The 14,754-nt window shown below is 48.8% G+C and overlaps 1 protein-coding gene across 1 annotated transcript in view; it reads right to left on the bottom strand.

Annotated features, from left to right (window-relative positions):
* Window positions 1–210: 210 nt before the first annotated feature.
* The window catches only part of LOC308483154 (uncharacterized protein), a 38,488-nt gene continuing 23,944 nt past the window's right edge, over window positions 211–14,754 (bottom strand). Inside the window, exons 11-18 of the mRNA XM_081016738.1 lie at window positions 12,070–12,232; window positions 11,052–11,201; window positions 8,632–8,792; window positions 7,392–7,568; window positions 5,912–6,053; window positions 4,841–5,028; window positions 2,864–3,005; window positions 211–860 (exon numbers count right to left, since the gene is read on the bottom strand). Coding sequence (XP_080872864.1) covers window positions 679–860; window positions 2,864–3,005; window positions 4,841–5,028; window positions 5,912–6,053; window positions 7,392–7,568; window positions 8,632–8,792; window positions 11,052–11,201; window positions 12,070–12,232 — 1,305 coding nt within the window. The 3' untranslated portion in view covers window positions 211–678. The remainder of the gene's footprint in view (window positions 861–2,863; window positions 3,006–4,840; window positions 5,029–5,911; window positions 6,054–7,391; window positions 7,569–8,631; window positions 8,793–11,051; window positions 11,202–12,069; window positions 12,233–14,754) is intronic.

The following is a 14,754-nucleotide window of genomic DNA, read 5'->3' as shown; positions in this document are numbered from 1 at the left end:
CTCCACCCCCCGGTCGTTCTTAGACTCCTTATTGGGTGAGCAACACAGCCAAGCAACACTGTTGGAGCCTCCCTCCTCCCTGGCCGGCAGGGAGGGAGGGAGAGGAGCTGCTTCCTTTGAAACCCGGGAAATTTAAGGGACATCATCAATAAGGGACAGCAGCGGGACATGGCGCTGGGATAAGGGACTTTCCTGCCAAATAAGGGACAGTTGACAGCTATGGCAAGTTTATTGACCTCAATGTTGTTCCCGGAGTGTTGGTCAGGGAGAACAGATGACGGACTGCAGAGTGACTGCAGGACAACAGACCGCAGCAACAGGTAAGAGGGTGGAGAGAGAGAGAGAGAGAGAGAGATGAGAAAAGAGATAGATGAAAGAGAGGGAGAGGGAGGGAGAGGCCCCTGCATAATGGATTGCCACAGCCATTCAGAAAAAAACCAAAGTTTGCTGTTTGACAGTAGAACAGACTCCCTCAGAAGGTGATGGCTCTTCTTCCGTGGAGGTATCTAAGCAGAGGTTGGATAGTCCTCTGTCATGGATGCTTTAGTTGAGGTTCCTGCCTTACAGGGGGTTGGACTAGATGACCCTCGGGGGCCCTTCCGACTCTCCACTTCCATGATTCTATGTCTGGATGCAGGGGGGCGGGCGAGCAGCCTGGCCTTTGAGCGCAGTGTCCTTTTACCGGGCGATGAGGCAGAACTGGTAGGGCCGAGGGATGCTTCCCAGCCCCGTGGACTCGGGTGTGATGTCAATGTCCTCGGGTTTCATCAAGGGCTTCAGCTTGAAGTTCTGCAGGATGGTGGTGAGGAAGATGAAGAGCTCCATGACAGCCAAGCTTTCTCCCAGGCACACCCGCTTCCCTGCAAAAGTGAGAAGGAAGAGGGACAGAAATGCCTCTGTGCCTTTGAGGGTCAGGCAAAGGAGGCTCTAATTTCTCCCTCCTCGCTCGAAGCATGTCCAAAACTTAAATCCATTTTTTTCATCTTAAGAAATGGAACTTGATTCGCTCGCTGAGACAGCATCCAGGAGAGCCAGGCTGTCTCGGGGGCTTTCCATCCAGTGCCCCCAGCCCCTCCTTCCTTCCGAATTTGGGGCTGGTTTGTTGGGCATCCACGGATGAGACTGTGTCTTACCATACCCCTGGGAAGATTTTGGGAGGCTGATTATTCCCATCTCAGCCTCTAATTGCCCCATGGGAGCCGGAGCGATGGAATTTTCAGCCATCGTTCGTGGCGCCTCAAGTGGAAGTTGCTCTGACATCATTTGAAGGTGGGCTTAGGGATGGAGTCCCCAGATTGCCCACAGTGGAGCAGACCTTCGTAGGGAATAGAGGACCCTTTGGATCCCTTCCAAGGGGCGCTTAATCTCCTCTCTAGGTAAAGGTAAAGGGACCCCTGACCATTAGGTCCAGTCGTGAACCGACTCTGGGGTTGTGGCACTCATCTTGCTTTATTGGCCAAGAGAGCCGGCGTACAGCTTCTGGGTCATGTGGCCAGCATGACTAAGCTGCTTCTGGCGAACCAGAGCAGCGCACGGAAACACCATTTACCTTCCCGCTGGAGTGGTACCTATTTATCTACTTGCACTTTGACGTGCTTTCGAACTGCTAGGTTGGCGGGAGCAGGGACCGAGCAATGGGAGCTCACCCCGTCGCGGGGATTCGAACCACCGACCTTCTGATCGGCAAGTCCTAGGCTCTGTGGTTTAACCCACAGCGTCACCCGCATGGTATTTAAATCCCTCCCACCCTTTCACTTATGGAGACCCAAGGGGAGATGTCTGCAAGCAGGATTCAACCCAGTGGCTGTGTATACACTGCAGCAGAATTATTATTATTATTATTATTATTATTATTATTATTATTAATTCATTTTATACACTACCCTTCATCAAAAGATCCCAGGGCGGTGTACAACATTGAAAACACATTTCAAAACACCCATGATAAAAACATAATAAAAACATAGTAAAATGCTTACTGACAGACAGCCTAATAATGAAATAATCATCATCAGAACAGTCCTCTCTTGCACACTTTTACAGACCATCAATTACTTAATAGCCATAAAAAGGTAAAGGTAAAGAGACCCTGACTATTAGGTGCAGTCGTGGCCGACTCTGGGGTTACGGCACTCATTTCGCTTTATTGGCCGAGGGAGCCGGCGTACAGCTTCCGGGTCATGTGGCCAGCATGACTAAGCCGCTTCTGGCGAACCAGAGCAGCGCATGGAAACGCCGTTTACCTTCCCGCCGGAGTGGTACCTATTTATCTACTTGCACTTTGACGTGCTTTCGAACTGCTAGGTTGGCAGGAGCAGGGACCGAGCAACAGGAGCTCAACCTGTCGTGGGGATTCGAACCACCGACCTTCTGATCGGCAAGCCCTAGGCTCTGTGGTTTAACCCACAGCGCCACCCGCGTCCCACCTTAATAGCCATAGGCCTGGGTAAAGAGACTGTTTTCGCCTGGAGCCAGGCGAGCCTCTCCGGGGAGAGCATTCCGCAAATGGGGAGCCACCACCGAAAAGGCCCATAAGAAGAGTGGACCAGATGCGGGGCTAGATGTTCCCTTCCAACTCTACAGTTCTGTGATTTCCGAGTGATCTCCCTGGGGAGGTTGTAGATTCTCCTTCCTTGGAGGTTTCAAAGCAGAGGTTGGGTGACCACCTGCCATGGATGCTTGAGTTGGGATTCCTACATTGAATTGAGGTTCCTCCCAATTCTACAGTTCCATGCTTCTCAGAGCCTGATGGATCTGGCCAAAGGAGGCCCACCTAGCCGGGCATCCTGTTCTCACAGTGGCCACGAAGATGCCCATGATGGGAAACCCACAGGCAGGAGCTGAACCCCTGTCCTGCCCTTACCTGCTGAGAAAGCCATGAAGGCATCGTTCTTCTTGAACCGCCCACTCTCGTCCAGGAAATGAGTCGGGTCAAAGGAGGTTGGATTCTTGAAGTGCGTGGGATCAAACTGAGATGTGCAGATCAGGGGGATGATGTTGAGGTCCTGTGGGTTGGAGGAAGAGGAGCAGGAGGAAGGCATGGTTGAGAACCAAGGGCAAGAAATCCCTGGTGGACAGGTGTTGAGCAATGGGGGTGGGCCTTAGCTCTAGGAGCACCTGTGCTGCCTGCAGAAGGTCCCAATTGCCATCTCTGGGTAGGAATAGCAGAGCCACTGCTGTCCGCCAATGTGGACAACACTGAAGTAGGTAGACCAGATGGTCCGACTCGCTGTGGCAGTCGCTTTCTGTGTGTGAGCGACGCACCTTCATAATAATAATAATAATAATTTATTATTTGTACCCCGCCCATCTGGCTGGGTTTCCCCAGCCACTTTGGGCGGCTTCCACAAAGACCAAAAATACACTAATATGTCATACATTAAAAACTTCCCTGAACAGGGCTGCCTTAAGATGTCTTCTGAATGTCAGGTAGTTGTTTATCTCTTTGACATCTGATGGGAGGGCGTTCCACAGGGCGGGTGCCACTACCAAGAAAGCCCTCTGCCTGGTTCCCTGTAGGTTTGCTTCTCGCAATGAAGGAACCGCTAGAAGGCTCAAGGCACTGGACCGCAGCGTCTGGGATGAACGATGGGGGTGGAGACGCTCCTTCAGGTCTACTGGGCCTTTGAGGCCGTTTAGGGCTTTAAAGGTCAACACCAACACTCTGAATTGTGCTTGGAAACATACTGGGAGCCAGTGTAGGTCTTTCAAGACCGGTGTTATGTGGTCTCGGCGGCCGCTCCCAGTCCCCAGTCTAGCTGCCACATTCTGGATTAGTTGTAGTTTCCGGGTCACCTTCAAAGGTAGCCCCACGTAGAGCGCATGGCAGTAGTCCAAGCGGGAGATAACTAGAGCATGCACCACTCTGGCGAGACAGTCCGTGGGCAGGTAGGGTCTCAGCCTGCGTACCAGGTGGAGCTGGTAGACAGTTTCAGTCGAGGGAAAGCTCTTCTGAGCTTAGCTCGGTGTGGCACAATGGCGAGAGCGGTGGGTTCTGACCCAGGGAACCTGGGTTCGAATCCTCACTCAGTCATGAAGCCTAGTAGTGACCTTGGTTGAGTCAGTCACCATCACTTCGCCTTGACCTGCCTCACAGGGTTGTTGCATGGGTGAAATGCGGAGGGTGAGGAGAACCCTTTGCACCACCTCGAGCTCTTTGGAAGAAAAGCTGGCATATAAATATCTCAAGGGCTGTCCCGTGGAAGAGGGAAGATGCTTGTCTCCTCCCGCTCCGGAGGGTAGGACTCGAACCCACGGCTTCAAGGAGATTCCGACTCAACACATGGAAAAGCTTTCTGACGGAAAGAGCTGTTCAACCTCCTTCCTTGGAGGTTTTCAAGCAGAGGTTGGATGTCCACCTGCCATGGATGCTTGAGTTGAGATTCCTGCATTGCGGGGGGTTGGGCTAGATGACCTTTGGGTGTGCCTGCCACGATTCTATGAAAATTTCCAAGGCCACATCATAATGTAAAAGGGAGTGAGTGTGGCATGCCTTCTGCTAAAAGGACGCATGGCCAGGTCTTGCTCCTCCACATGCAGCTGCTGGGTGACCTTGGGCCAGTCACACTTCCTTGAAGTCTCTCAGCCCCACTCACCTCACAGAGTGTTTGTTGTGGGGGAGGAAGGGAAAGGAGAATGTTAGCTGCTTTGAGACTCCTTAAAGGGAGTGAAAGGCGGGGTATCAAATCCAAATCCATCTAGGACAGAGATCTTCCTAGCAGACTTCAGGACTGTGAAAGCAGCCCATGGGGTGTCAAGGCAGGGTGTTGCCAATAGGGCTCCTACAGAAGGAGACCTTCGCTGTTGCCCATGGGGTGCACTCCCCCCTTTCCCCACAAACCTTGGGGAGGGTGTATCCACGGAACTCGACATCTCGCGTGACGGTGTGGGGCACTGCCATGGGGACGATGTCGGCGTAGCGCTGGATCTCGTGGATGACGGCGTCCGTGTAGGGCATCCGGCTCCTGTCCTCCATGCATGGGCTGCGGTTCACCCCGATGACCCGGTCAATCTCCTCGTGGAGCTTCTCTGTGGCAAGGAAGGAGGGCGGGGAAAGCTGTAAAGGGGTCCCAGATGTGGTGACGGACAGGGAAATGGGCCGTGGTGGTCTGCAAGGGGTTAATGACGGGAATAGCCCGTGTCGAGGGTGGGTGGCTGGGAGCAGAAAGGTAGAGGGCGCAGGGGTGTGGGAAGGCGAATGCAGACAAAGATGCCCTAGAACAGGCCCCCTTTGACCCACTGATTTCAATGAGCTTATTGAGCGTGATTCCAGAATGGCCCTGGGGGGTTGGGATGGATGACCCTAGGGGTCCCTTCCAACTCTGCAATTCCATGAGCCTATGAAACCCAGGGTTCTAGCTCTTCCTTGGCATTTATGCAAGTGAGACTTGGGCAGTTCAGAGCAACCTCAGACTGGACTAGAACAGGGGCCAGCAAACTTTTTCAGCAGGGGGCCGGTCCACTGTCCCTCAGACCTTGTGGGGGGCTGGACTATATTTTTTTGGGAGGGAAATGAACGAATTCCTATGCCCCACAAATAACCCAGAGATGCATTTGAAATAAAAGCACACATTCTACTCATGTCAAAACACCAGGCACTTTCGGGTTGCGCTCTCGTTACTTCCAGGTTTCGCTTGTGCAGACGGCCAAAATGACGCCACGCGCATGCGTGGAAGCGGTGAATCGCGACACGCGCATGCGCAGACACACAGTCGTGGGTTGCGTTCGCTTCAGGATGTGAACAGGGCTCCGGAACGGATCCTGTTCGCATCCTGAGGTACCACTGTATATTGTTGTTGTTGTTGTTTTTATTATTATTCCCTCCCTGGTGGGCAGGTGGGACTGCCCCCCCTGCCCCAAGGGCATTCCTGTGTGAGAACAGAACAGGCCCCCTTTGATTTTGGAAACTGACCTTCCACCTCAGGGTGCCTCATGAGAATTCGGAGCCCGTATCTCAAAGTCGAGCTGACCGTCTCCGTCCCGGCAAAGAAGAGGTTCACCGTGGTCTTCGACATGGTGTCTTCGTTGAAGTGTGTGTCCGGGTTGTTTTTTTCCTGCAACAGGGATATGGGAGGGGCTGAGAAACCTCAACAGCTTCAATGCTACTTGTGAAGAATACAACGCAGGATGCCACCGTCTGACAAGGCCCCTCGGGGCATAATTTTCATTCTGCATCTGTGATGATTTGTGGCTATGATGGATAGAAACTAAGTGGTCTTTTGCTGTAATGCTATAAGGGAATATGAGAAAATGGTTATTAATAGGTAAAAAAAAATTTAATGTTATAATATTTAAAAACTGAAGATTAAGATGAATGAAGAGGGGAGGGATTTGCTGAATTAACAAGTGGAACTGGAATACAGAAAAGGAAGGCGTGAGGAGGTCCGGGAAATAAGCAAATGAAAAATATGTGATAGAAAGATTGAACTGTTTTTTTTTAACTATTTTTATTTTGTATTTTGTATTTTTCTTTTTTCTTTTTTCCTTTTATTCTGTAATTTTTCTGAAAATCTTAATAAATATCTTATACATAAAAAAAAGATTTGTGGCTATGATGATATTGCTCATTATGCAAATGCAGCTTCCACATCACACGGTTGGCGCCTGCAAAAGCATTTTCTGCTTTGTTTCCGACCGGCGTATGAACCGTAGCTTCCTGCTGAAATAGATTGCGCTTGGTTTGCGCTTGGTTTGGAAGCTGCAGTCTGTGCAGAATGCTGCAGCACGATTGCTGACAGGAGCAAGTCCTTGTCAGCATATAACTCCTCTGTTCAGAGATCTGAGCAGGTTGCCATTTCGCATCAGGGCCAAGTTCAAGGTATTACTGTTAGTAACAACTTGGAACCGGTTTACCTGTGAGAGTGCCTTGTTCCAAATACCCCTGCTCAACCACTTCAATTGGTGGATCTGGCCCTGTTCCAGCTGCCAAACAACCCCCCTTCTGCATTTGTAAGATCTCAATATTTTAGTGTGGCAGCACCTGCTCTTTGGAACTCCCCGCCACTTGATACCAAGCAGGTGCCTTCGCTGTCCTTCTTTTGACGCCTCCTAAAAACATTGTTTAAACAAACCTACCCAGATGCTTAGAAAGTTTGTGCATGTCTTAATTTTAGTCTATTGCTATTTTTCCTTTTCAAAAGAAATTCCTGATTTTTTCCTTACTGATCTTACAGTTTTATCTTTTTTTGATAGACCACTTTGAGGTTGTTGCTGCGGCTTTGCAGTCGTGTGGTATATAAATTAGGTGAAGTAAAATAGCTAAATTGTAGTCGGTTGAGAAACCACTGTTATAGAAGCCTCTTCCTGCTCAGAAAACTGGAATTTTCCTGGCATCCTGGCAAAGAGGGAAGGGATGTGGAATTAACGGCAGCTCTTTGGGATGCTGAGGATACCTGCTGGATTTTGATGAGGAAGCAGTCGATGAAATCCCGGGGGTTGTTGACGTCCAAAGTTTGCCGGTTCATCTCCAGCCGCTCGCCTACAAACCTGGCCAGCTTCAGGTAGTTTTTGTAGATCTGGCGGTGAGGCCCAGGGACGTACTTCATGATCTCTGGGAAGCTGAAGAGCATCTAATAATAATAATAATAATAATAATAATAATAATAATAATAATTTATACCCCGCCCTTCCTGGTTCAAAATCCAGGCTCAGGGCGGCTAACAACAAATCTAAAACACTTTAAAACACTTAATTATAAAATTATAAAAGAGCATAATTATAATTAATTATAAAAACAGCATAAAATACAGTATAAAAACATGAATACAGTGGTACCTCGGGTTAAGTACTTAATTTGTTCCGGAGGTTCGTTCTTAACCTGAAACTGTTCTTAACCTGAAGCACCACTCTAGCTAATGGGGCCTCCTGCTGCCGCCGCGCCACCAGAGTACGATTTCTGTTCTCATCCTGAAGCAAAGTTCTTAACCTGAAGCACTATTTCTGGGTTAGCGGAGTGTGTAACCTGAAGCGTATGTAACCTGAAGCGTATGTAACCTGAAGCGTATGTAACCCGAGGTACCACTGTAACAATAAAATTCAAAAATCAGTTTGATAATCCCCAGGGCTAGCTAGCTGAATTGGTCCTACTTGGGCCAGCGAGGAGGCCAAGGGAGAATTAGCTGTGGGGTCTCAGAGCGGGCGATCTTCATAAAAGGGGAGGGAAGAGAAGGGAAATAAAAGATCAGGCTGAATTCAAATTAAAGGCCAGGGGAAATAGCTTTGTCTTACAGGCCTGACAGAAGGAGATTAAATCTTGAAGGGCCCTGGTCTCATGGGACAGAGCATTCCACCAGGTCGGAGCCATCACTGAGAAGGCCCTGTCCCTGGCGGAGGATAGTGTGACTTCCTTAGGGCCCAGGACCTCTAAACTGTGGTTATTCATGGACCTTAAGGTCCTCTGCGGGGCAGACCAGGAGAGGCGGTCCCGTAGATACGAGGGCCCTAAGAAGAGCCCTAGAAGAGGAGAAGAAGACCCCAGTTTATGCACACCGCCCAGTGCATTCCCCAATCTTTTGATTGTGCCCATAAGAGGAGCCAGGAGAGCCAGACTGCCATTTCGGACCAAAGGCCCACCTCGTCTAACTAACACCCTGCAGCCCCAGTTCCCCTTCTCCCCCGCTGGCTCGGGCTCACCTGTCCCCAGGTAGAGCTCATGAGCTTCCAGTTGCTGTTGATGAGGTCCAGCAACATGAGGAATTTCTTGTCCGTGTATTCAAAGCGGTCCCCGAAAACTAAGGTGCAGATGATGTTGGAGCCGGCGCAACTCAGGAAGAAGGTGGGGTCAAAGGGTTTGCCTGGGAATAAAGCGAGATGAAGCAGATCTATTGTTTTCAAATCACCTTTTCAAAGACTTCTTCTAGTAACAAACCCAACAGCCACCCTTCTCTTTTAAATGGACTACCTTGGAAGGCGGTGGACTCTCCTCTGTTGAAGGCCAACTCTCAGGGATTTTTTAGCCATGATTCCTGCATTGAAGGGGGTTTGGCTAGATGACCCCTGGGGAGCCCTCCTACAGGTCTATGATTCCAACCTCTTGCTCTTCTGATATTTACAGATGTTTACAGCTTCTACTTGATGTTTACAGCTTCTCTTGAGAGTCCCATGGACTGCAAGAAGATCAAACGTATCCATTCTTAAGGAAATCAGCCCTGCGTGCTCACTGGAAGGACAGATCGTGAAGCTGAGGCTCCAATACTTTGGCCACCTCATGAGAAGAGAAGACTCCCTGGAAAAGACCCTGATGTTGGGAAAGATGGAGGGCACAAGGAGAAGGGGAGGACGGAGGACGAGATGGTGGGACAGTGTTCTCGAAGCTACGAGCATGAGTTTGACCCAACTGCGGGAGGCAGTGGAAGACAGGAGTGCCTGGCATGCTCTGGTCCAGGGGGTCACGAAGAGTCAGACACAATAAACAACTAAACAACAACAGCAATGGGGCTGGTGGGTTCCCTGTGGTTCACTCACTGGAAAGGGTTGTGTCCCTCCCCTCGGTGGTTTTCACTTGCTGGTGGAAGGACAGCAAGGAGAGAACCAGCTTGGCGTTCCTAGGCAGGGAGTTCCAAAGTTGCCTGGGAGCAGCCACCACCGAGAAGGCCCTTTCCTGCATCCTCACCATGGGGTCCTGAGAGGGTGGGGGCCTGACAGAAGGGTCTCTCCTGAAGACCTAGGGCCTGGGCAGGTTCACATTGGAGGGGGGGCTCGGGATACAGCGCTTCAGACAGCTGGGACAAAGGGGGCTTGCGCAGGAGAAATCCCCAGGGATGAGTTACGGTGCGCTTGAATTCATGTGCTATGGGGCTCCCTGGAAAAGACCCTGATGCTGGGAAAGATGGAGGGCACAAGGAGAAGGGGACGACGGAGGATGAGATGGTTGGACGGTGTTCTCGAAGCTACCAGCATGAGTTTGACCAAACTGCGGGAGGCAGTGGAAGACAGGAGTGCCTGGCGTGCTCTGGTCCAGGGGGTCATGAACAGTCGGACACGACTAAACGACTAAACAACAACACAGCTTCTACAATGGCTGTGCTGGCCTGGGTTGATGGGCTTTGTAGCCCAAGACATCCAGAGAGCAACAGGTTTGTGAAGGCTGAAATGGGATGATGATGATGATGATGATGATGATGATGATGATAATGATAATGATAATAATAATAATAATAATAATAATAATAATAATAATAATTTTATTTATTATTTATACCCTGCCCATCTGGATATCCCTAAACTAAGGTTTCGTTATGCAAGAAGGGCTCTTTTTATCTAACACCCGCCACCCCAGATTGTTATTTTAAAGTATGAGCTAAGGCTACCCCACCTGTCGATGGGTTAAACCACAGAGTCTAGGGCTTGCCGATTGGAAGGTCGGCGACGGGGTGAGCTCCCGTTGCTCAGTCCCTGCTCCTGCCAACCTGGCAGTTCGAAAGCACATCAAAGTGCAAGTAGATGAATAGGTACCGCTTCGGTGGGGAGGTAAACGGCGTTTCCATGCGCTGCTCTGGTTCGCCAGAAGCGGCTTAGTCATGCTGGCCACATGACCCGGAAGCTGTACGCCGGCTCCCTCGGCCAATAAAGCGAGATGAGCGCCGCAACCCCAGAGTCGGCCACAACTGGATCTAACGGTCAGGGGTCCCTTTACCTTTACCTAAGGCCACCTGTCATGGATGCCTTAGTTGAGATTCCTGCATTTCAGGGTGTTGGACTCATTCCTGCTCTATGAACCTATGATTTCGTCATAATTTAAATCACAGGAAGTCTTTTCACCAGTTTGCTTTCAGTAGGGCGAAAGAGCCCAAGATTACTGAAGGATCCAATAATAAACACACTCCTTTATTTTCTGCTTCTTTTCTGTCTCTCGGACCAGATTTTATTATAATAAAATTTATTTATGCGTTTGTATCCCAGCTTTTCCTCCGAGGAGCTCGAGGTGAGATATACACGTTTCTCTTCCTCGTTTAACCCCCACAACAACCCTATTCCAGAAAATGTTGGGAAATTGGTGGAGCAAATCCCTTTCCCCCCTTCCCCTTCCCCTGGGCAGCCCCTTCCCCACCAACCTTCAGTTTTGTGGAACTCAGCCACCAGGAACTGAGCCTCTTCCTTGATCCGCTCCTCAATGGATCTCTTCCCCATCCCAAAGTTCTTGAAGGTGCTGATGGCAAACCTGCGCAGCTGCCTCCAGCGCTCCCCAGTGCCGTACACGATCCCTGAGGGAAAAGCAAAGGATAAGCCTAGGGCCAGTGGCATGAATCCCCAGTGAGAAGCCCCTAACTCAGTCGTTCCGGGACTTTTTCAAGCCCATAGCCCCCTTGGTCCCATAAACTCATCCCCAGCATATCCACTCTACTCTGTTGAAAGCCTTATTCAAAATAGTGGTCTACACAGCCCACTAAGGGAGATAATGATCCATTAACATTCAAAACAGTCTCAATTGCTTGCAATTTTATTTAAATTCCAGCTAAAACTATTTAGTTAATTCAACCAAAAATGATGAACTTGATACAGGGTTTTCAATGATACAGGCTTTTCAAAGTATGATAGTCATTTAACCAATTCATTTAAGACTTTTTTAGGGATATCCGAATCTGTGATTCCTAGTAGGTCAGCTTCTGGTTTTTTGCTGAAAGATATTTTAAACATTTTCCCCAATTCTCTTCCAGTGTCTGATCCTTTCCCAAAGCCATCCAACTTGGTGGCCACGCCTGCATCTTGTGGCAGTGAGTTCCGTAGTTTAGCTCTGTTGCCGCGTGACTTTCTTTTACGTGTACTGAACCTTGTAACATTTAACTTCGCCAGATGCCCATGAATCCTAGTGTTACCAGAGAGGGAGGAAAGCCTTTTCTCTACCCACTTTCTCCGTGCCAAGCATCATTTTATAGCCTGCTATGGTGGCGCTGTGGTCTAAACCGCTGAGCCTCTTGGGCTTGCCGCTCGGAAGGTCAGCAGGTCACCACTTCTGGGGCTCCTCTGCTGCCCCCATGCCTCTTAGCACCCCTCGATAATTTCACCCCCTACTTGGGGAGCCGCTGCAACGCTTCCTTTTCAAAATCAGCACCCCACCCCTCATTTCCTCACCGTTCCCTTTGCTCCACATCTGGACGGCGGGGAAGTCTCCTCGGCCGCTGAACTCGTCTGCCTTGTCAATCAAAGCCTCCTTGAGCACCTGGTAGCCAGAGAGGACCACGCAAGGCCGAGAGCCCAGGTGGAAGGTGTACATTGGCCCGTAGGTCTTGCTAAGCTGCAAAGAGGAAAAGGAAGCAGGAAGCTGTTTAGGGTAGGGTCGCCACATTTCAAAAAGCGAAAATCTGGATACAAAACATGTTGAGCTTTTCTTAGTTTTGCCTAAAGTTGTTGAGCTTCTTGGTTTGCAAACTCTCAAAAAAAAAAAAAAATGAAGTTTTTGAGCTATTTTTAAGGAAATTCGCCAAATTCTACACTGCTGACATGGGTTGCCATACATATGGGTTTTCCTGGACTTTTCAACGTTTTCCACCTGGACACTGTTTCCTATGGCTCTATCTGGGAAATTCCGGTTGTATGGCAGCCCTAATTTAGGACAGCCGTGGCTTCATCTTCGGGGTCTTCTTGGGGCAAGAGGAGAATAACAGAAACCAAAAACCACCCTTAAAACCTGTTTCTTAGGGAAAGCTCCTTGAAATTGCACCACACATGGCATCACAGTCCCTTGCAAATGTAACAAAAATGCTTTCTTCTCTATCGCCTAATAGCCTGAGAGGTTGAGATAAACTTGCTGCATATGATCACTTATGGTGGGAATGTAGATTGGTGTGAGAAATTTGGAATTTACTTTTGATGGGAATGATGAATACTACTAAACAGACCATTTCTTGTTGTCCAAAATTAATGATACCCAATATTTTTTGATGATACCAATATATTGTCAAAATAATTCATCTTATGCATGATCTTGGCAGCTCAGTGGAAAGCAGCCCCAAGATGTCCCTCACAGAGAAAAATATGCATAATTTGAAGTTTTGACAAGGCCTGGGACCTCCAAATGGTTTTTATGTGACTTGGCATTCCTTTATTGCATATACGCCAGAGGCGTCATTTTCAAGATAGCTCTTGTCACAAGCCTAGCAAACCTGGAACTAGATTCGATGATCACACTGGTATTTTATATTTGGATTTCGTTATTTTAATCCATGTGCAACTGTACTCACTATGTGTGACTATTTAATAGTTTTGTTTTTCATCTTGCCATTTTCATTTGCTGTTATAACTGTTCTCTCTGTTTTATGTACATTATGAATATATATATATGAAATCAAATCACTAATCACTAAATAAAGAAAAATAAAGAAAATCCCTGCTGAGAATCCTTCAGCATTTTACTCCAAATTTCTCCTCCTGTGGACATTTTTGCAGTTCTGCCTAATAAGCACAATTTGGCAATGCAATTTCCCCTAATGCAATGCACCTGTGCATGTCATTTGCACTATTATTTGCCTTTTAGCATACACTTCACCCTCTGTCCCCAGACATGCATTTTTTTGCACCCATTGCTCGGCCAGGGAACTTCACTGCAAAATTCAGAGAAGTGCAAATTTCAGAGGACAGCCGTAATTCGGTTCATAGCTTGCTCTGGAAAGCACAGATCTGGAAGTTTCATCTTTAAATGTGATCGAATAAAATTCCTCCCCACTCCACCCCTAGCCGACACTTAATTGCTTGCATATTGACTGCTGACTAGTTTTACCGCTGAGACAAACTACACACAAAAGCATGACACTTGGCCGGTTTTAAATTTGTGGAGGTAGAAAGTCCCAGGTCCTCTTTCTCTGGGCTCCTCCAGACATGCTCTTGTGCTGCATTTTTATAATAATAATAATAATAATAATAATAATAATAATTTATTATTTGTACCTCGCCCATCTGACTGGGTTTCCCCAGCCACTCTGGGCGGCTTCCACAAAGACCAAAAATACACTAATATGTCATACATTAAAAAACTTCCCTGAACAGGGCTGCCTTAAGATGTCTTCTGAATGTCAGGTAGTTGTTAATCTTTTTGACATCTGATGGGAGGGCGTTCCACAGGGCGGGCGCCACCACCAAGAAGGCCCTCTGCCTGGTTCCCTGTAGCTTTGCTTCTTGCAATGAGGGAACTGCCAGAAGGCCCTTGGAGCTGGACCTCAGTGTTCGGGCTGAATGATGGGAATGGAGACACTCCTTCAGGTATACTGGGCCTTTGAGGCCGTTTAGGGCTTTAAAGGTCAACACCAACACTTTGAATTGTGCTCAGAAATGTACTGGGAGCCAATGTAGGTCTTTCAATGTAGGTTATGTGGTCTCGGTGGCTGCCCCCAGTCACCAGTCTAGCTGCCGCATTCTGGATTAGTTGTAGTTTCTGGGTTACCTTCAAAGGTAGCTCCATGTATAGCACATTGCAGTAGTCCAAGCGGGAGATAACTAGAGCATGCACCACTCTGGCGAGACAGTCTGCGGGCAGGGAGGGTCTCAGCCTGCATACTAGGTGGAGCTGGTAGACAGCTGTTCTGGATACAGAATTGACCTGCGCCTCCATGGACAGCTGTGAGTCCAGAATGACTCCCAGGCTGCACACCTGGTCCTTCAGGGGCACAGTCACCCCATTTAGGACCAGGGAGTCCTCCACACCAGCCTGCGCCCTGTCCCCCCAAAACAGTACTTCTGTCTTGTCAGGATTCAACCTCAATCCATTAGCCGCCATCCATCCTCCAACCGCCTCCAGGCACTCACACAGGACCTTCACTGGTT

Source organism: Podarcis pityusensis, assembly GCF_964106645.2.
Source record: "Podarcis pityusensis genome assembly, chromosome: 8".
NCBI lineage: Eukaryota > Metazoa > Chordata > Lepidosauria > Squamata > Lacertidae > Podarcis > Podarcis pityusensis.
Note: the sequence above shows the minus strand (reverse complement) of the source record. Positions and strands in the feature narration are given on the sequence as shown.